The 19,908-nt window shown below is 37.1% G+C and overlaps 2 protein-coding genes, 1 long non-coding RNA gene and 3 pseudogenes across 6 annotated transcripts; 2 read left to right on the top strand and 4 right to left on the bottom strand.

Moving 5' to 3' along the window:
* Positions 1-14: 14 nt before the first annotated feature.
* LOC104717441 (beta-glucosidase 10) lies at positions 15-2,238 on the bottom strand. 2 transcript variants are annotated; one of them, XM_087470366.1, is made up of 9 exons: positions 1,913-2,238; positions 1,739-1,802; positions 1,520-1,646; positions 1,316-1,431; positions 1,008-1,231; positions 894-919; positions 712-799; positions 514-604; positions 15-428 (listed from the first exon to the last, which is right to left on the bottom strand). In XM_087470366.1, the coding sequence occupies exons 2-9, from the start codon at positions 1,759-1,761 to the stop codon at positions 188-190; spliced, it is 936 nt and encodes a 311-aa protein (XP_087326492.1). In that variant the 5' UTR covers positions 1,762-1,802; positions 1,913-2,238; the 3' UTR covers positions 15-187. The 2 variants fall into 2 exon arrangements, with proteins under 2 accessions (XP_087326492.1, XP_087326491.1); XM_087470365.1 differs by having other exon boundaries at positions 1,520-1,593; positions 1,913-2,210.
* A 350-nt stretch (positions 2,239-2,588) lies between these two features.
* Positions 2,589-3,406, bottom strand: LOC104717439 (phytolongin Phyl2.1 pseudogene; annotated as a pseudogene). The gene has a single exon (XR_015569112.1). The product of XR_015569112.1 is annotated as a phytolongin Phyl2.1 pseudogene (transcript).
* Positions 3,407-3,621: 215 nt separating this feature from the next.
* LOC104717440 (membrane protein of ER body 1-like) lies at positions 3,622-9,159 on the top strand (annotated as a pseudogene). Its single transcript, XR_015569111.1, has 11 exons — positions 3,622-3,797; positions 5,057-5,119; positions 5,230-5,575; positions 5,810-5,923; positions 6,547-6,664; positions 6,819-7,208; positions 7,287-7,628; positions 7,724-7,837; positions 7,949-8,035; positions 8,111-8,365; positions 8,456-9,159. The product of XR_015569111.1 is annotated as a membrane protein of ER body 1-like (transcript).
* Positions 5,725-9,051, bottom strand: LOC147935839 (uncharacterized). Its single transcript, XR_015569113.1, has 3 exons — positions 6,930-9,051; positions 6,494-6,666; positions 5,725-6,225 (listed from the first exon to the last, which is right to left on the bottom strand). It is a non-coding gene; the product is annotated as an uncharacterized LOC147935839 (long non-coding RNA).
* Positions 9,160-9,695: 536 nt separating the features above from the next.
* Positions 9,696-15,537, bottom strand: LOC104716026 (uncharacterized). The gene is made up of 11 exons (XM_087470314.1): positions 15,375-15,537; positions 15,050-15,141; positions 11,965-12,110; positions 11,575-11,698; positions 11,097-11,262; positions 10,886-11,004; positions 10,725-10,803; positions 10,464-10,552; positions 10,233-10,358; positions 10,081-10,143; positions 9,696-9,961 (listed from the first exon to the last, which is right to left on the bottom strand). The coding sequence occupies exons 1-10, from the start codon at positions 15,535-15,537 to the stop codon at positions 10,108-10,110; spliced, it is 1,140 nt and encodes a 379-aa protein (XP_087326440.1). The 3' UTR covers positions 9,696-9,961; positions 10,081-10,107.
* A 1,571-nt stretch (positions 15,538-17,108) lies between these two features.
* On the top strand, positions 17,109-18,907 carry LOC147935838 (uncharacterized; annotated as a pseudogene).
* Positions 18,908-19,908: the final 1,001 nt, after the last annotated feature.

Here is a 19,908-nt window from a genome sequence, read left to right as displayed (position 1 = left end):
TTTCAAGTGCATCATTTTTTGTAAGTTACCTCAAATGGTTTAATTTTTATTAATGCAACCTTTTTGTTGGTATTAAAATCTACATGCATCATTTCATATGCAAATCTTATCAAATCATTTGCTAAGTTGCTGAGGTTTTTCATAGTATAATGAAATAAACTAAACCATGACCCTTTGGTTAAATACATTACAACGAAGAAGAGCCGCCAGAGGAGTTGCTCTCCAACTGAATAATATCTTGAGAAGCAACATCAATTGTACCATTGAGAAAACCAGTGTACCAAGCAGCAGAGAGCTTTGGAGTTCTCTTGCGACCAGGATCGCTGAAATTCACATGGTACAATCCAAAGTTGGTCGTATATCCACTCAATAACTCATACATATCAATCATCGACCATACAAAGTAACCTTTTGTGTCCGATCCATTCCTGATCAGTCACAAAAAGATTTGTCACAAAACACATAGTCAAGTAAATATGAGGACTAAAAGATGTAGAAGGTGGAGAATCATACTTGATGGCGTTGAGCACAGCACCAATGTAACCTTCAATGTAATCAATTCTTTCTGTGTCTTGCAGTGTCGAATTGCTATTCATCGGCTTACCTGTTTTCATATTAAATTTTTTGCAAAGAATCTTAATTAAGAACAAGAAAGTGTGCTTTCAAGCAGACAAACCAGAGAGTAAGAAGACAAAAGAGTATCAAGTGTACCATTTTCAAGAATGTATATTGGGGGATTGTTATAGTTGTCCTTTATATACTCAAGAATATCTTCAAGACCCCATGGAGTAGCTTCCCACTTCAAGAAAAAAGCAATTGATATTAGGAAAAATCAAACAAGAGCGCTTTTATTATAAGATTTATATGTATTCTGCATATTCACAAGACCTTACCACAAAAAATGAAGAATTCCCAGTGGCTGTCCAAAGAAGAAGAATAATTAGTTAAAAAGAGTTGAGAAGCTAGTTTTTTTTAATATTATTGATGATGTAAGAAGCTAAGCTTACAGATCATATAGACCCCCATGTCTTTAAAGAAGCCTTCGTTCGTGGGAAAGAACGAAGGTGTGGGTCGGTTTGAGACATAGAATGTCGTGTAGTGAATCATTCCTACAAACTCAGATGATCCTTTAACTTGCTCTGACTCTTCCTTTGAGAAAACTGGTAATCTTGATCCCACGGTTTTCTTCATTTCATCCGGATAGTCTCCATATACCAAAGGCTTCAACAACCTGAAATTACTCAATTTAGTATTGAGATCTTGTCCTCAAGTTATTGAAACAAAAGAAATTAAAGAAATCTTTTTCTTTTCTCACCAGCCAAAGAAGAAAGTTTTAGCTCTTTGAGTTGCGATTTCATCGTCCTTGGAGTTTGTATAGGGAGAAAACCCGAATGCATATATACTAATCCCTACGGATCCTCTCTGTTTGCTCTGCACCATCATATGAACTATGATCAATACCGAGTGGAGGTTCGGGGTTTTAAGAGTGAATAAGAGATATATATATATATGTGTATACCTTGTACTTTAGTTTATACAATCTCGAAGCAGAGGCATGAGCTAGCAAAATGTTATGGCCTACAATATATGGTTCTGTAGAAGAATTTCCAGTAGAACAATTGACGAATTTCCACAGATTAAGTAACCTATGATATGAACCCCATACTTTCTTAGTCAACAACCTAGGAATTTATCTATTGGAAAATCCTAACCCATAAGATGTATACAATATACTTACGAGAGTGTGCGAAAGTATCCCATACGCTAGGAGTCCTTCCGTCTTCATCAACAGCTCCTTCCCACTATTATCCACAGATTCCCAACATAGCAAAGAACAACTCTATTATATTAGACAAAAAAAAAAAAAAAAAAAAGAAGAACACATATAATGAAGCAGCTGATAGGCTCGAACCTGATAAGCAGAACTGGCGGCTCCGAAGAGAAAATCCTCTGGAAAATCGTCTCTGGTAAAGGCATCAACAACAACGTAGCTTGTTGTCAAAGCGATGATTAGAATAACGAATAATAGAGATAGAGGTTTCATTTTTTTTCTTCCTCAAGATAGAGGTTTCATTATCTTCTTAATTTGGCTACTTTCGTCTGAGTGAGTTCTAGAAGTAAAAAATAATAATAATTGAAGTGTCCCTTTGTTTTATTGGATGATATATGAAGTTTAGTCGTGTGGTCTTGACTTTTTAAGCAGTGTGAGTAACTGACCCATCTTTCCAATGAGACACTAAATACGTGTCTTTCTTCGTCAACAGCTGTTTAAAGATTTTTTTGTGTACTATTTTGGAAAAGACAAAAATGAGTGGAGCGCGTTGAAAAGGAAGCGTGAGTGGAGTTTTTTTTTATGGAAAAGGTCAGTCTACGCACGACATTGCAAACCAATACTAATGTAGTAACTGGATCCAATCTTCCCGTCCAAATCACATAATGTGAACTCAAGTAAGAAATCTGACAGCAAAAGAGATTATTACAAAAAAACCTAAGTAAAACATTATCAACATCATCACAAACGTGTAAACCAAGAGGCATTTTATTATTAATCACCTCTGGAAACAACACCTCAGGAATTTTTGATGAAGTTTTTTTTGTATAAAAAGTATTTAATAATTTTTATTATTTAACCTTGGAGGATGCATTGAAACCCTTGACAAACCCAAAGCCAGATACAAAACAGAACAAGACAGATGCAGAGATCAAACATCAAAACAACCCAAACATGTTTCTTCCATATCTGTTTCGCCTTTTGTCTATGATGATGATCATGATGAATCATCAAACCATTTCTAACTCCTTTATTACCTCCTCCTCCTCCTCCTAGATCCATCTTCTTCTCATCAGTATGCAATCTCTTCTTGCTCTTCAACACCCTCAACGGCTTACCTAACAGCGGCATAAACGCACCACCGCCTTTTCGACCTCTAGACGAAGAAGAATCCAAACTTGGATGATTAATCTCCCTCGTCCTAGGAGAAGATCCACCAAACTCCAATTCCAAATCCTTATTCTTATTATTATTAGTAGTGATCTCAGCGAAGACTGGATCCAGCTTCGATTGGAGACAGTGTCGACTCAGATGATTAACCAACGAATCCGCTGTGGATCCGTCTTCCATCAAAGACTCCGTAACCGATTTCAACCGATCGAAGAGCCAGAGAGACTCAGATTTCGTAACCGCCTCGTCTAAGATGGCGAAATACGAAAAAAATCCATCGATGATCAAAGCGTAAGTTCTTTTGCGGACTGTGTGAGAGACCATCGAATGGTGAGGAGGCGCGTTCCCGATGCATGTCAAAGCTAGATCTTCGATTCCTGGCTCTTCTTTCGAAACGAACTCTGCGAGAATCACTGTTCCTTTCGCAATGCAGGTGTACAACAACATACGTGCATTCGTAATCATGTCTTAAACCAAATCGGAATCGAACAAATTTTTAGAGAGGAAGAGCAGAGATTAGAGTGATTCTATTGGGATTTATTATCTCTTTAGAGAGATGCATCTTCTAGATTTCGAGACTTTCCAGGAAAATGGTGAAAGAAGAGTTCCATTATTGGCCAAACCAAAACAGATCGAACAAAAAAGCAGAAATTTACCGGGAAAAGAAAAAAAAAAAAAAAGGGTAAGCAGAATAACGATTACGTTGGTGAAAGTACCCTCGTAGTAGTTATTATTTACACGAGAATACCCCAGATGTTAGAGTGACACGTGGAAAAAGTTAGTTCAGCCATCACCGTCAATCACAGTGCTGGAGTCTGGACTGCTACCACGTGTTGGGAGAATAACAAATTTATTGGTACGTCCGTGACGATTGGTTAAATTCGATTTTGCCATAAGATATTTTTTATTATATAACACTCGATTAGGTTGTCCGGATTAATTATTTATACCATAAAGGATTAAGAAATGCTTAAACAGAATGAGAAAACTAAAATGAAACACTGAAGTTCAAAATACTATACTAGATATTGACTGAAGTTCACAATATATACTAGATATTCACCCGCACCCGCAGACTGAAGTTCACAATATATACTAGATATTCACCCGCACTATACCGCGAGACTATTTTTAACTTTAAAACAATTTAAGTACCTTTTTATAAATTTTAAGTGAACAGTATGTTAACTCGATATATTATGGAGTGCATAAGTAGTATGTTTGTGGTGTATTATGTTATAGTGAAGTTAGGATATCATATTGTTAGTTAAATTTTATGTAGTATAAAGTATACAATTTTTTTTTGCATGTCTATTTGGTTTGCAATATATAGATAATATTATTTAAAACTTTTAAAATTATATGCGTATACTATATTGTGACATTGTAATTTAGTTTGTTTAATCTATTTATAATTAGACACTTTGGAATATACAGTTTTGTTGTGCATATAATCCTTTTAATTTTTGACGTTTAAAACTTTCAGTGGATCCATACTAATATTTTCCTTTGTTATTATTATGATGTGTATGTGTATTTAGAAATGTTAGCAATGAGCAAATTAAATTATATGATAATTTTTGTTACATAAAGAGATATATGGGTCGTGTCTTCTTCTTCTACAATTGGGAAAGTTGATTTATTTATATAATTTGGTCTCGACCAACTAAATAGGTAAGATCTGGGAAAATATCGGATCCAAAAATTTTTAGGATAGCAATGGGCTTGGGTCTTTGTAAGAGAGAGTATTTTGAACAAACCCAAGTTTTACAATTTTTTATTAAATTAATAATTTATATCAATTGTATACTTGTAAATAAGTTTGAACTTCACGATTCATTTCATAAATATCTCCAAAAATGTATATATAGATAATGTTATTAGTCATCTGTAATTAACATTCACTAAGTCATAGACAATGACGATAAAAAGTCATAAGACCATAAAATTTTAGTAGTGCATGTATATATATACTATCGAGTAATCGTCTATTATGTGAAGAATAAAACTCGGTCAGGGTTTACCCTTTCTGTGGTTCTTTTTATTTAATCTTATGGGTTCAGTTGTACGATTTTTTTTCTCTGGTTCTCCTTTGTGATCGATCTCCATTCACAGCAGGTTCAATGGAATCCACCATGCTCAATCGCCGCCAAGAGCTTGAAGATGATCTTCTAAATGGTGCGTTCTTGTAACAATTATATATATATGTCGACAAAAATAATAGTGGAAAATTTCTCACATATTTCCCATTGATTTCATACTATATGACTCGTTTTATTTTGTAGAAGATTGGTAGGAAATTCCCCTCCAATTTCCAGCAAAAATCTATGGTTGAAAAATTTCAGATAATAAGAAGGTTGTGGGCTTATAAATAAGCATCCTCTGCGTCTCTCTTTGATATGATCAATTCTTCACCTTCTACAATGGCCACAACCACTCCTAAGCGTCCGAGTTCTGTTACCGACGATGATGTCAATTCAATGGATGATGATCCCACAAAATATCCACAGCAAGACACAGGTAACTGCAAAGAAAACCTATGTATTGTCTCCGACATTATCTTTGCTTGCAGTCAACGTTATCGCTTTGGGACTAGGCAATTTATTCAGTGGTATTTTCCTCATCATTCACAGTGTATGTCGTTTTATTTCTTCTCTTTCGTTTTTGCATACACAATGTTTCCTGATTAAACAAAGAACAAACTCTGTTTTCACATAGCATCAACTCTGTTTTCACATAGCATCAACTCTGTTTTTACAGAGCACCTACTCTGTTTCACCGTGTGTCTCTAAACACTTGTCAGCATTTTATTCACTAGAAAGTTGATTCAAAGCATTCATATTTACAATAAATTATATATTTTGGCAGCTATACGGACTCATAACGTTTCAACCACCATCTCACAGTTCGAGCAAAGAGCATAATATGACATATCTACAAGATAAAGCACTGTACGAGGATCGGCTGGGAAACTATAAAAAGGTAAAACTCCACTACTTCGTTGTTGTGGTTTCCTTCATATTCTTCGCTGTGATTCCTCCTGTCTTCTACGGACTCTCTTTCAAAATAATAGACAATGGACACTACCAAGCTGCGGTCGTTCTCGTCGCATCTTTGTTCTGCGTCATCTCTCTCTCCTTTGCCAAAGCTTATGCCTTCAAAATGGAAAAAAAAAATCAGGACCGTGGCTGAGTACACCTGAATGGCGATTGGAGCGTCAGTGCTTTCTTTCATCACCAGTCAACTCGTCAGTGATCTGCTTGAGAAGTACGGCTTCCATGACACTGAATAAACAAGTTTGATTACATAAACAACAGAGTTCTCTATCTTCCTTTCTATTATACGTTTTAATGTGTTGTACACGAACTTGTTTTGTTCCTTATGTAAGCAAAAAGGTTCGGTTTTTATCAAGATTTATCAGTCTGTTCTCAACTCTTTTCTTTAAAAAGAAAAAAAAAAGCAAGTTGGTTAGGATTAACAATAAAGATAAAGAACGTGGAACTCGTGAAATAAAATATTCAGATAGAGAGAGTAACCATAAATTGTACTAACATGGTTCTGAATCTCATCTTTGTTTGTTTACGATGGAACCCACCACGAATCAGACTCCATCTCCAAGCTTCGCCGGAGACGGTGTATGTACCAATGAATTGACCAACCTGCGACCGGACTCACCACTCGGCAGCGAAAAGGACGATGGTGTTGACTTCAGCCAGGAACAAGGTCTGAGAATTATATGTACTCTTGATTAGTTACTTAATAGTTCATTAATATCTGGTCTTTTACAGTTTGATACTTGCAAAAGAAAAAATTATATGAAGTACTATACTATTACTCCCATCTTTTCCGAATGCTCAAATCAAATTTTTACTCATAGGATCGGAGCCAAATGAACATATTGACACTGAGAATGGTTCAAGATCCGTAGACAAGAAGCAATACACTGAAACTGAAGATGTAGTTCGAGCAAAAGATTTACAGACAGAACCTGATTCACTGGATGATGAGGTGGAGACTGTGATCAGGAACCAACATAAGTACTACATTTACTGCCCTTGCTGTGGTAAAGATATCACCAAAACAGTCAAGCTCGTGAAGATGTCAGATCCCCAACCCACAAAAGATCATGATACTGAGAATAAAGCTATTGACAGTGACACCGAGAATGGTTCAACATCCCAAGACAAGAAGCCAAAGATTCCATCATGGTTCCCTGTTTTTCTTCAGCCGCTGTTTCCTTCTGTTTATGGTCCCAACAAAGACAAAGGTATCCTTTCTTTTCCTGTCTTCTTTCGATACCGTTGTATGGACAGTTGTGATTGACTTCGGTTCTTGCCAATTCCAGGCGAGAAAGGGGTTGATTCAAAGTCACCAGGACCTTACGACAATCTTGATATCAATGGTTAGGAACCGAGCATTGATGTCAGTAATGAGAAAGACAGACCGAGCTTTCCGAAGTGGTTAGTCCATGTTTTTGCTTGGTTGTTCCTCTGTATTCTTATAACTCTCTCTGTCCTTTCGACTTCTCCACCGCCTTTCGTTCAACCACATCTGCAATTGCCTTCTATGCCTCCATTGCGGCTGCCTTCTGCTTCTGTGCTTTGGTTACTTCCCACGTTTGCGGTGCTGCTTCTCTTCATTATTTCAATGAGGTCCCGTTTCAGCCCGAGATATCACAAAGAGAAAGGTATTTTTTTGGGTCTTTGTCACTTTCAATGTTTAAAGAAGGAGGCATTCTGCTCTTTCAACACTTTGATATTACAATTTTCTGAACTACGCCAGGCGACAAAAGGGCCGACTGCAAGTCTACTAATACCACTAGTGAAGAACCAGCAACAACTCAATATCACGATGACCAAGCTGCAAATCCTGATCAAAATTTTGACAAGAAAACAGGTTTGTTCTGATTTCTGAGATGAATCCTAGTCAAGTTTGGTTCTTAACAAAGATTCTTGATTATGCTTGATAACCATACAAATGACCCAACTCTGATATATCCTTCACCAGGGGAGCAACCTTCCAAGCAAAGTGTCAATAAGGAAACTCAATATGACAAAGCTCCAGATCATAATCAAGATATTGACAAGGAAACAGGTATGTTCTGAATTTTGATTCTGAGATGAATCCTAGTTAAGTTTGGTTCTGAAAAAAGATTCTTGATCATGCTAGACAACCAAAAAGACCACCTAACTCCGACATCATCTTCACCACTGGAGCAACCTTCCAAGCAAAGTTTCAATAAGGAAACTGAAGCAGAACCTGAGCGGCAACCAGATACTCAACCAAAGATTCCAGATAGTACTGAACCTCGCAAAGACGGTAATAAACTCGAAATCCTGAAAAGTATAGTGTATGGAGGTCTTACAGAATCCATCACAAGCCTTTGCACAGTAACATCTGCGGCAGCGACTGGTGCTTCAACTCGTAAGTAAATCCCAAAATCTCATTGAGGCATTTCGTCGAACACGTTGAACTCCCAAACCTAATGCTAATGTCTTTGCTTATATAATTCAGTGAACGTTTTGGCCTTGGGAGTTGCTAATTTGTCAAGCGGTCTTCTTCTCACCGTTCACAGCGTAAGTGATCTTTCCGAAACATCAGTATGTAAACTCTCAAAGAACTGAACAAAAGACTCCATCTTTTTTTTTTTTGCAGCTCCAAGAACTAATAAACGAAACACCCAGAAAACGAACCAACACCGATGATGATTCAGAAACAGATGGGTACGAGGAAGTTCTCGGAAGAAGAGAGTACTCGAGGCGACACAGATCGATCGCAATCTCTTCTTTCATCATCTTCGGCTTGATCCCACCTCTAGTATACGGCTTCTCGTTTCGAAGAAAGATGGAAAAGAGACAAGAGTACAAGGTTTTAGCTGTTTACGCAGCGTCTCTGCTCAGCGTCGTCTTGCTCTCGATTGCGAAAGCTTATGCCTCGAAGAGACGAGATTATCTCAAGACTCTGTTTCGGTACACGACGATGGCGACGACTGCGTCGGGATTCTCTCAGTTTGTGGGTTACTTGGTTAGTCAGTGGCTTGAGAAAACCGGGTTTTATGATGATTCTTCAGAAACTCAATGAGTTTGAAGACTTTTTTGTTCTGTCTTCTTGACTTCATCAAACTCAAAAGTGTCCTTTTTCTTTCCTAATAAGTGAAACGAATTTATTTGATTTTGACCTAGAAAAGGAAAACAAAATGTTTTAAATGTTTATGGAAACTGGAGATTGGATTCGAAAAGACTAACAAAAAAAAAAGACAATAACCTTTATTCGTAGGGTCAAACTAATTCTATAACTTTAATTTAAAATAAAAAAAAATAAATAAAAAAATTGGTGTAGTGAAATTTCTCCTTAACTTGGCTCTTTCTCGAATTAGTTTTGGTTTATATCACTACAACAAATATCTACATTGATAGCACTAGAGAAACGCTATAATACATTATTAATAGCTTTTTCACAAACGCTATGTTAGGCCACTGTTATCGTAGATATCACACATACGATAGCGCCAAATACGTATGCTGTAGAAGAGTCTTCTACCATAGCAGTACTGAAATGCTTTGTTATCACATTTTTCTAATTTTTTAAAATAGTGTTATAAGTCATTTTACACGCTATGTTAGGAGTTTCTACCGTAGCTATATTATAACACTAGATTGTTAAACAAAATTAATGCTATTTTATATGTCATAGTGTTTTTTTACAATTTATTTAATTAAATTTATATTTTTTATATTTCATAAAATAATCAACATACATAACCTTAATATTACATTAACCAAAATAAGTCTTACATAAGTGCCACCAAGTCTTAAACAAAATAAAACTAACATTACAAAGAAACAAACTTTACATGAACAAAATAAAACTAACATTACTAAGACGAACTGCTTCCAACCTTCAAGAGGGTATGTCAAGGTCTGACCAAGCAATCCAGCGACAGACCCGCATACAAGTTTCAGGGAAATGTCTTTCTTATGGTTTGCAGGCACATGGTGTTTCATCTCTTTCGACATAGAACTTCAAACCAGCATAAGGGAAGATCACAAGCAACCAAAGAGGTAAAGAAATATCAAATATTTTCTGAGTCTTAGTGAAGGAAGAGATTTAACAAATCCAAAGTTATGGTTTGTATGTACCTTTGCTGAACCAACAACCTGCACAACTTAAACCTCTATGAGCCTGAATTCAGCAGATGAGATCTGAAAAAAGGGACAAAAATGCAACATAGAAACACGAATCACAGATAATGGTGAGGGTGAAGCCTGAAAATATATTACAAACTTTTTACTTTTTTGTACAACGTCGTGAGACTAGAATCCTCAAAAGGCAAGTAACCAGTAAGTAGCACAAATAGTATCACTCCACATGACCACATGTCTGCCTTTGCCCCATCATAGTCTTGTTCAGTAAGAACCTTGGGACAAAGTAATTAGATATTTGTTAATTTGTTTTGTGGTATCACTTGCATAACCAGAAACAACAAAACCGATTCACAGATATTTCACACCAACTACTTTACCTTGGGGGCAGTGCCGGTAACACCAAAGAATCCAGAAACTGCTTCTCCATAATCCTCATTGTCCATTTGCACATAAACAAAAACAAACTGCAGACAAAAGAGAGGATTGGCTTTTTGACTCAAGTTATCATCCACCTCTCCTTTTGGTATATATCAATCGCCACTTATAATTATTGCAAGAGGTGATTTTATTTTGTTTTATAATTGTTCCAGAAAGAGAGCAAAAATGACCACAGAAAATTTTGAAGATAAAAGTTATCTTTCCCTTGAACGACTTAGCCACCTCCCTCAGAGTGGGAAGGTGCTTCTCAGATTCATTTGCCTTGGCAAAAAGAATGAGCTGACAAAGGTTTTTAAAAAGGCCATCTCATTAGTTAATCGCAATAATAAAAGAAAACTTTAAAGAGACAGACGGTCTTTACTTGGTTTTTCACTGAGTTCTCGAAGATCAGTGATGCACCTTCCCTAGTGAAGTTGATCACCAATGGGACTTTGTTAGCGGACACAAACTCTGCAATAGCCGTTTTAGTGAAATTTCCATCTGCCAAAAAGAAGTTGATGAGACAGACATAGAGGAAATCTAAGTAGCACACAAAAAAGAAAAAGAAAGGTAATGTATTTGAGGAGTCTTACCAAAACGGGCAAGTTTCTCATCCTCCTTTTTCAGTAAAACTAAGGCAGGACGCTTGACTTGGGTTTCTATATCAAATAGCTTTGCAATATCAGGGCTTGCAGTTTGGTAAAAACTGAGATCGTCTTCCAGTCTGGATGCAGCCGCAAGCTCCTCACTCTCTGACCCCTGAGCAATAGAAAATGGCAGTAAAGGATATATCTATATATAAGTAAAATATTTCACACTTGTCAATCCATCATCTTACAACTCTCTGTAACACAATGTAAAAACGCACTAGAGAGGAAGATAATAGCAACTGTTCAATATACTGCAAGGGAAATCACTTGTATCTTTGACATACCAAACATAATTCACTTACTAACAACCCCTTAAGGTCGGGAAAAACAAACAACAAGACATAAATCAACAACCTAAACCGTTTCTACAAAACCATTCCATGAACTAAGGAGAATATGATCTTCATCAAGAACAAATAACTAAACCTTCAAGAGAAGCTTTAAGCGGCTCCAAGAACTCTGAAAAATCCATTTCGTCTAAAGCCTTAAACACATAATCAGCCTTCATCGTTTGTCTCCTTGCATCTTTACAAAAATCATTTGCCCTATCATTCACACCCAAAAATTAAACAAAAATTAACAACAGTAAACTCAACAATCAAACAACATCAACAATAACCCAACCTTGGAACTGCTCAATTGGAACCCAAACGACGAAATTTCAGAAACTTAGGGTTTTATAAGGCGTACGTACGTGGAGGAGAGGTAGTAGATGAAGATCCTCGAGAATGCGAGCAAAGCTTCCTTGTGAATACTACCTCTCCTCCGACAGCTTCTCCTTCACTGCATTTGGATTCACTGAGTCCTTTACAGCCCAACAGCCCAAGGAGATCTACGCTTGCCGGATTCTTGGTCCTCCACTTCTGTGGTTTTCGCAGTAGCGAGAGATTTTGCCGGAGAAACCAAAGCTGCATCCTCTAAATTCAGATCTGTTGGGAGAAGGGCCAGATTCTTCGCCTTGGCAAGAGATTGGGCACTAATCTCAGAAAGAAACCAATTTGGGTCGGGAGAGAGTCGAGTGACACCAGATTAGACTTTACTGAAGCTCCAACAATTGATACCGTTGATGGGGACGACGACGGTTTAACCCTTGGCGAAGGAGAGTTTCTAATTTTTTTTTTCTTTTGAGATATGTAATAACCTTAATGTTTTAAAGGTAAGTTTTTTTTTTCTCTATGGACTTAGTTCACATACGGCGCTTAAGGGAAAATTTTCCCCAAATATTGGCGGAACAAGTCATTTTCACTTCCCGCTTCATGATTTTTTGTTATAGTGTTGTTTAAGTGTTATTATAGAGTAATCGACAAAAAAAGTTATCTTTCATAACAGTTACGGAAAATGAGCTATTGTCATGTGCTATCAATGTGGATATTTCTTGTAGTGTATATGACAGACACTTGTTGATAGGGTTCGGTAAAAAAAGAAATCTGCAAAAATGTTCCTAGTGCCAAAAACAGTCGGTTAAAATGTTCTTATGTGTTGTTTGATTCTTGAAATATTGACGATTACTACAATGATAATCATTGAATGATTGTAACATGGAAAATGCAGATAGGATTTTGAGTGCAAGAATTATAACGTGGGTCTAAGAATAGATCCATTGGTCGGCCTACTAAAGGATGCGGAACTTTAAAGATTGGTAGCCATATATATCGATCCATATTGGTTTCATAGATATGGGACACAATTAATACATCGTTTCGTAATTTTTGTTTCCACTCAAAATCGGGAGGGTCGGAGGGAGCTGTGGGATCGATGCATATTGAAAAGAACTTCTATACTACTTTATAGACTCGGTAATTAATCTCTAACTGGCCTAGGAGCAGAATTGGTTGCTTGACAGTTGACACACATTGCTGATTCGCTGAATGTCTGTATTTGCGTATTAGTGTCGCATCATGATAGGCATATTACGATTTACGAACATAAATAACTATAAACATATAAAATTATATTGTCTTATTTTTCGTATTATTTGGTATATATCGTACGTGAAATCTGATCATAATAAGCAAAAGCAAAAATTATATTTTTTTTGTTGGGATTGGTTTTGTCAAAAAAAAAAAAAAACTATTGTTGTTGGTTATTAATATTGCACACTTGAAAGTAGTTGGATTAGAGCCTTTCTTTTTCATAAGAAATATAGACTTATACATGTTTTGAGATAGAATAAGATGTGGCTGCAATAAATTTGTAGTATATATATATATGGAGACTGACCTTAATCGGTTGATGAAGAATCAGAGAAAATAAGAAAACGTTTATCGAAAATGGTATCATCGCATGCATGTGGAAAGATAGGTAATTTAATTCTGAAGGTGGATCAAATTCTGAGGCAAGTGAAAACCTAATAACATTTTCTTTCAATTTGCAAAGAAACTACGTTAAGCATGCAACTGATATCAGGTCATCGATAAGATACATGTAGGAAACATATTTTTGAACTAATAAGTCTTACCACCACCTAATAACTTTATTTTGTTGATTCTTCGATACTCGTAGTCTTAGTCTTACGTAAAACTGGAAACAGCTGGAGCAATAAAAAAATTACAGGCATACTATATATTATTAACAATAATATAGATCAATTATTCATGTGAACTCAGGGTTAAGTTCACATTCATAAATCATGGAGTCATCATCTTGAATGGGGTCGATAATTTAATAAAATTTAGAGATATTTGGCAAAATTATACATTTTTCAAACATAATTCTTCCATATATTCACTATTTACAATCAGAAAAACCCACATTTAATATTGTTTGACTATTTTCTCAGCATTTATTGCCATTCAACAATCTTTCTAATTACATTTCATGCCATTGTACAATTACTCTCATTTTCTTCTTATTTCTTGATTTTTCAAATTAATATAATTTTTTTAGAAAACTTCTTAGATACAAAAAAATCTATAGTTTTTTTTACAAGTTGATATGAATTTTGTTTAATAGTTTTTAAATATATTATATACCTCTTTTGTATCCGTACACCTTATTAAGCTGGATGGTTTAAACCGTACTCAAATATTGCTGGATTATTTAAACCGTACTCAAATATTGTTGGATGGTTTTAACCGTACTCAAATATTGCTGGACGGTATGAATCTATCAAACATGCTGGGTGGTTTAAACCGTACTCAAATATTGCTGGACAATGTGAATCTATCTAATATACTGGATAGTTTAAACCGTACTCAAATATTACTGGACTATGTAAATCTATCCAATATGCTTGATGACTTAAACCGTACACAAATATTTGCTGGACGATTTGAATATATCCAACATGCTGGATAGATTCACACCATCTAGCAATATTTGAGTACGGTTTGAATCTATCTAACATGATGAATTATTTAAACCGTACACAAATATTGATGTACATAAGATAAAATAGTTAATTGAAAAATAGTTAATAAAAATATATATATGAAATATATTTGAAATTATTGAAACAAAATACCTATCAAATTATAAGGAAAAAAACAGAGATTTTTTTGTATGTGAAAAAAAATAAAAATAAAAAATATGTTAAAAAATATTAGAATAATTAGAAAAAGAGTAATATAACGAAAAAGTAAAAAAATAAAAAATAATATATATAGAAAGAGAAATGCTTATCTCTCCTTCTTCTCCAATTCCACCCTCTCCATCCTCTAACTTCCCCCAAACCCAAGAGCTATTCTGTAATGTCCACCCCTCTCCTATGTCCCACCATTATTTCTATCTCTACTCTCCTCTATCTCACACCACCCTCTTTTCTCTTTTGTAAATAGTAAGAGCATAACCATTGGTCATCCTTTGAAATGGGTTCAGTAATAATATTTTAATATATCATAATATCATTTAGTTTAAATTTTGTTTGTTTTTTAAAAATCAGCCAATCAAGTTATTACACTTAGCAAAAGAGAGGTGTGAGAGTGTCTCTGCAAGTCTTTGCCAGACCTTGTGTCTGTCTTTGCCAGACCTTGTGTCTGCCTCTCATCACCTTTTTATTATTTTTTGTTTTTTTATTAGATTGACACTCACCATAGGATGACTGATGAAAATTGTGAGACCCGTTTAGGCTCATTAAAGGCCCAACCCCTTTGTTAAGCAAAAATCCTAAGCGAGTGTGTATATTTGTGTGTACGTATTGTCTTCTTCGTCATAGCCGCTTACAAAGTTTTCGTTCCAACTTCGATCACTCTCTTGTTTTCGTAAATCTGAATCTCAAGTCACCATCACCATTCTCGTTGAGATCAAGTTCCACGTTACGTCGATCCGTAGTCACCGCCGCTTGAGTCACCGTTTGTCTCCGTCGTTCACTTCTCTCACTGGAGTCGAGATCCATCACCGGTGGTTCGTTTGGGTAAGGAAATCCAAACATTAATTTGTTTCCCATCTTCTACAAGTCACTGTGTTAGCTTCTATAATCTGTTCCTTCTGTTACAAGTTATCTGAAAGTTTTGGTTGTTGTTTCTGGTTGCTTCTGTCACAAGTCGGTTCGTTGGCATCTGCAAGTTGGGTCGTCTGCTGTTGTTTCTGTTTCCTCCGTCTGCAAGTTAGGTTGTCTGGTTCCTTGGGCAGTAAGTCTCTTGTTCCTTTGTTCTGGTTTTCTAGTTCTGCAAGTTCTGGATTAAGGTGTTGAACAGTATTCTCCTTGTACAAGTTTCAGGCTAGCCGCTTTCAACTTCTCCATTCCTAGTTTCGTTGTCTTCAATCAGGTGGGGGGGGGATTTGCGGATTCATAACACCTCATTTACACTTTTGTGCATCTGATAAGCGTTAGTTTGAAGTTAGACACTATTGATTGTTGATTGATAGGTGGTTAGATTAGTAATATTTAGATGTTTTAATGCTTGCTGCATGGTTATATGGTTACGTGAGATGCATGTATATTATTAGTGTTTTAAGTCGTAAGGGTTGCTGCATGGTAATATGAGGATGTGAGATGCATGTTGCTTGTTAATGTGTTACGTCATACTTTAGTCTTTGTGTTGAGAAAATTATTAAGAAAATAATTAAAAACGGGAATTGAGAATGTTGGACTGTAATGAACCGACGGGTTCATTATGGGTCATAAACCGCTGACGAGCAGTACGGGAAGAATCGAGTTACGGGGCGTGGTCTTCTAGGAATGAGGTTTGGGAGCCATATAAAGTGTTAATGGCCAAATCTATAATCAAAGTAAAATACTTAATATATTATGAAAAATAATTGTGGTGGTATGTCGTAATCTTTCACGCAAGTGAAAGCTATATGCTTGTTGTCTGATTTTATGCTAGTGTTTGGAAGTTGCGTGAAAGTCTATTTGTGAGGTTATGTTTCGGTGGGCAGTGTTGACCACCTCACTGAGTAATTAATTACTCACTCCCTAATCTTTTCTCTTCAGGTCACGGTGAGAATCTCAAGTAGTTGCACAAGTCGTCTTGCTTTGTGGTGTGTTTTTGGGAACGTTGGGTTTATTATTTTTACCGGTTATTCTCTATCTTTCTTTTACGTTCGGATTTCTTTTTATTTATGACATTCTTTTATTTTCTTTTAACAAGACTATTGAAATATTGCATTAAGGTTTTCATTTTAATTAAGGAAGGATTTTCTGGAAATATGAGTAACTTAGTATTTTTATTATATGGATGTGTTTAAAAATAACCTTTTAGTAAGAAAACTAGTGTAGTCCCAAAGGGTTTGGGAGCGGGTCGTGACAATTTTGGTATCAGAGCGGAGGTTAAAGTCAAGCCGGTGTTGACCCGGAAGGCTAAGTTATATATATATATATAATATATTTATATTTTTAAGGGTTTAAAAAAAAATGTTTTTTGTTTTGTGAAAGGTATTTTGAAAGAAAGTTTTCGGTATTTAAAAAAAAAAAAAAAAAAAAAAAAACACCCAAAGTGAGACTTGTGTTAGTATGTTTGTTTGTAAAGTTCGTTCTCGCAATGGTTCTTATGGTTGGCATTGTGTGAACAGAAAATGGAACCAAGCAAAAGAGGAAGGCGTCCTGCAAACATGAGAGAAAACCCAGTTGATGTTGCACCAGCTAATGAGCGAGTTCAGCCAGAGATTCCGGTTGCAGTCAACGCAGCAGAGATTGCTGCAAATTGTGCTGAAATGCAAGAAATCCATAACATGATGCGGGAGATTTTGGACCGACCAGTGTATGCACCCCCACCACCACCTAGAGAAGCAGCACCCCGTCAGCCACCGCCAGTACCTCCAGTTGCTGCACCTCGACAGCGTCAGCCACCACCAGCACCACCGGCAGAGTTTTCTTATTTTGAGACAATGAAGCTCATGGGCAACATGAAGACAGAGTACTTTAGTGGTGGAAATGATCAGACCGAAGCTGATGATTGGAGGCGGATGTTGGAGAAAAACTTTAGGTCAGCAAGATGCCCTGTGGAGTTTAGAAGGGATCTCGCTGTGCACTACCTGCGCGGAGATGCAGATAATTGGTGGAGAAATGTTGAGAGGAGCTTTCCAGTTGATTATGAGCCCACATGGGAGGATTTTCTAGAGGAGTTCAATAAGAAGTATTTTCCTCAGGAAGCTATGAATCAGCTAGAGTGTGAGTTTTTGGAGCTTCGTCAGGGCACAAAGACTGTTAGAGAGTATGATGCTGAGTTCACCCGTCTGAGGAGGTTTATTGGGAGGGAGTATGGAGAGCAAGAACTGATTCGCAGGTTTATGAGAGGATTAAGGGCTAATATTCGTAATCGTTGCTCTATCCGAGGATGTACTAGCATGGTTGAGCTAGTTGAGCAGGCTGCTATGGTAGAGAGGGGACTTGAGGAGGAAGCTTATGACCTTAGGAGTGCACAGCAGAAAGCAACCAAAGGAGTAGAATCACTTAAGCGAGCAGGAGATAACCGTGGTGCAGGAAATAACCAGCAGTGTAACAAATGTGGGAAAAGGCATGGAGGAGTGTGCTGGAGTACTTCTGGAAAGTGTTTCCATTGTGGGAAGATTGGTCATACATGGGCGAATTGTTCAGAGAGAGACAATAGTAACAATAATTGCAGGAGGTGTGGGAAACCAGGTCATTATGCACGGGAATGCAGAGCGAACATAATAGGGGGCAACAAGGCAATCAAAACCAAGGAATCCTGCCTCCACCTCCTAAAAGGCAAGCAATTGGACCTCAGGTGTATGCTGTAGCAGACGAGGATGGTGCAGAACCGATTGTTGGTAAGTTTCATCTAAAGCTTCTTGTGATTTCACTTTGGATATTAGAAATTGCATGTGGTCTTTTGTGTATGTGAGTTGCTTAGTTTAAAAATTAAAAGAAAAATAAAAACTATGTAGGATCGGTTTTTATTGGAGGAGTTGCTGCCTATACTATGTTTGACACTGGAGCTACGCATTGCTTTGTGAGCCCCAATTTGGCGAGGAATTGGGATTCTAGAATTGATTTTACAGAAAACCGGAGGAGAATTGAGACTGCGGGAACTCAAGTAGTGGGATCATCAAGGACTTACCGGGACGTTCCTGTAGTGATAGAAGGAGTAGAGTTACTTGGTAATTTTATTGAGATGGAGTTGAGGCGCTATGAAGTAATTGTTGGAATAGATTGGTTAAAACGACATGACGCCAACGTAGACTGCCGGGGAGCACGTGTTACCGTTAACCGAAGTGAAGGGAATTTTGTATTCCAGGGAGTTGTAACAAATAACGGGATACCTATCATTTTGATGATTCACACAGAGGAGTTACAGTGGAATGAGCCTGAAGCTTATTTGGCGACGATTTCTATTGAAGGGGGAGACACATGAGTTGAATTGGATGACATTCCCGTAGCATCAGAGTATGCAGATATTTTTGAACCGCTCAAAGGACCACCACCAGATAGAGGAGATGCTTTCACTATTGAGTTGGAGCCGGGGACTGCTCCAATATCTAAGGCGCCTTACCGTTTAGCTCCAACAGAAATGGCGGAATTAAAGAAGCAGTTGGAGGATTTGACAGACAAGGGATTTGTGAGACCAAGTAGTTCTCCGTGGGGAGCGCCTGTTCTGTTTGTTAAGAAGAAAGATGGATCTTTCAGACTTTGCATAGACTACCGTGGGCTGAATTAGGTGACTATAAAGAATAAGTACCCCTACCACGTATTGATGAGCTTTTGGACCAGCTTCAAGGAGCATCTTGGTTTTCGAAGATAGATTTGGCATCGGGGTATCATCAGATTGGTATTGCTGAGGAGGATGTTAGAAAAACAGCATTCAGGACACGCTACGGGCATTATGAGTTTGTTGTCATGCCGTTCGGATTGACTAATGCCCCTGCAGCTTTTATGAAGCTTATGAATAACGTGTTTCGGGAGTTCTTGGACAAGTTTGTCATTGTCTTTATTGATGATATTTTGATATACTCAAAGAGTAAGGAGGAGCATGCTACACACTTAAGGATAGTGTTGCAGACACTGCGAGATCAAAAGCTTTTTGCAAAGATGGCGGAATGCAGTTTCTGGCAAAAGCAGATTGGATTCTTGGGCCATATCATTTCAGAGACAGGGGTAGCTGTTGACCCAGAGAAGATCACGTCTATCACTCATTGGCCTAGAGCCAAGAATGCTACAGAGGTCCGTAGTTTTCTTGGACTCGCAGGTTACTACAAGAAGTTTGTGGAAGGATTTGCCAGCTTAGCCAGACCATTGACGCAATTGACGTGTAAAGAAGCAAAGTTTGAGTGGACAGAAGCCTGTGAAACCAGTTTTGGAAAGTTAAAGGAGCATTTAACTCAGACGCCTGTGTTGGTTTTACCAAAGGTTGGAGTA

This window comes from Camelina sativa, chromosome 10 (genome assembly GCF_030686135.1).
Source record: "Camelina sativa cultivar CO46 ecotype springtype chromosome 10, ASM3068613v1".
In the NCBI taxonomy this organism is placed as follows: domain Eukaryota; kingdom Viridiplantae; phylum Streptophyta; class Magnoliopsida; order Brassicales; family Brassicaceae; genus Camelina; species Camelina sativa.
This window is presented reverse-complemented; position numbering and strand designations above follow the sequence as displayed.

Bases quoted from the DNA above. Each gene is read 5' to 3' on its own strand.
- LOC104717441 (XM_087470365.1), bottom strand. From the start codon at position 2,044: ATGAAACCTCTATCTCTATTATTCGTTATTCTAATCATCGCTTTGACA. The intron at 920-1,007 runs GTAAGCTTAGCT...TTCTTTGGACAG, and splicing joins CATGGGGGTCTATATGATCT to CCACTGGGAATTCTTCATTT. The intron at 800-893 runs GTAAGGTCTTGT...TTTTTCTTGAAG, and splicing joins GGAATTCTTCATTTTTTGTG to TGGGAAGCTACTCCATGGGG.
- LOC104716026 (XM_087470314.1), bottom strand. From the start codon at position 15,537: ATGGGAAACAAATTAATGTTTGGATTTCCTTACCCAAACGAACCACCG. The intron at 11,699-11,964 runs GTAAAGGACTCA...TGTGAATGATAG, and splicing joins TCTCCTTGGGCTGTTGGGCT to GGCAAATGATTTTTGTAAAG. The intron at 10,553-10,724 runs AGATAACTTTTA...TCTTTTGTCTGC, and splicing joins GGCTAAGTCGTTCAAGGGAA to AGTTTGTTTTTGTTTATGTG.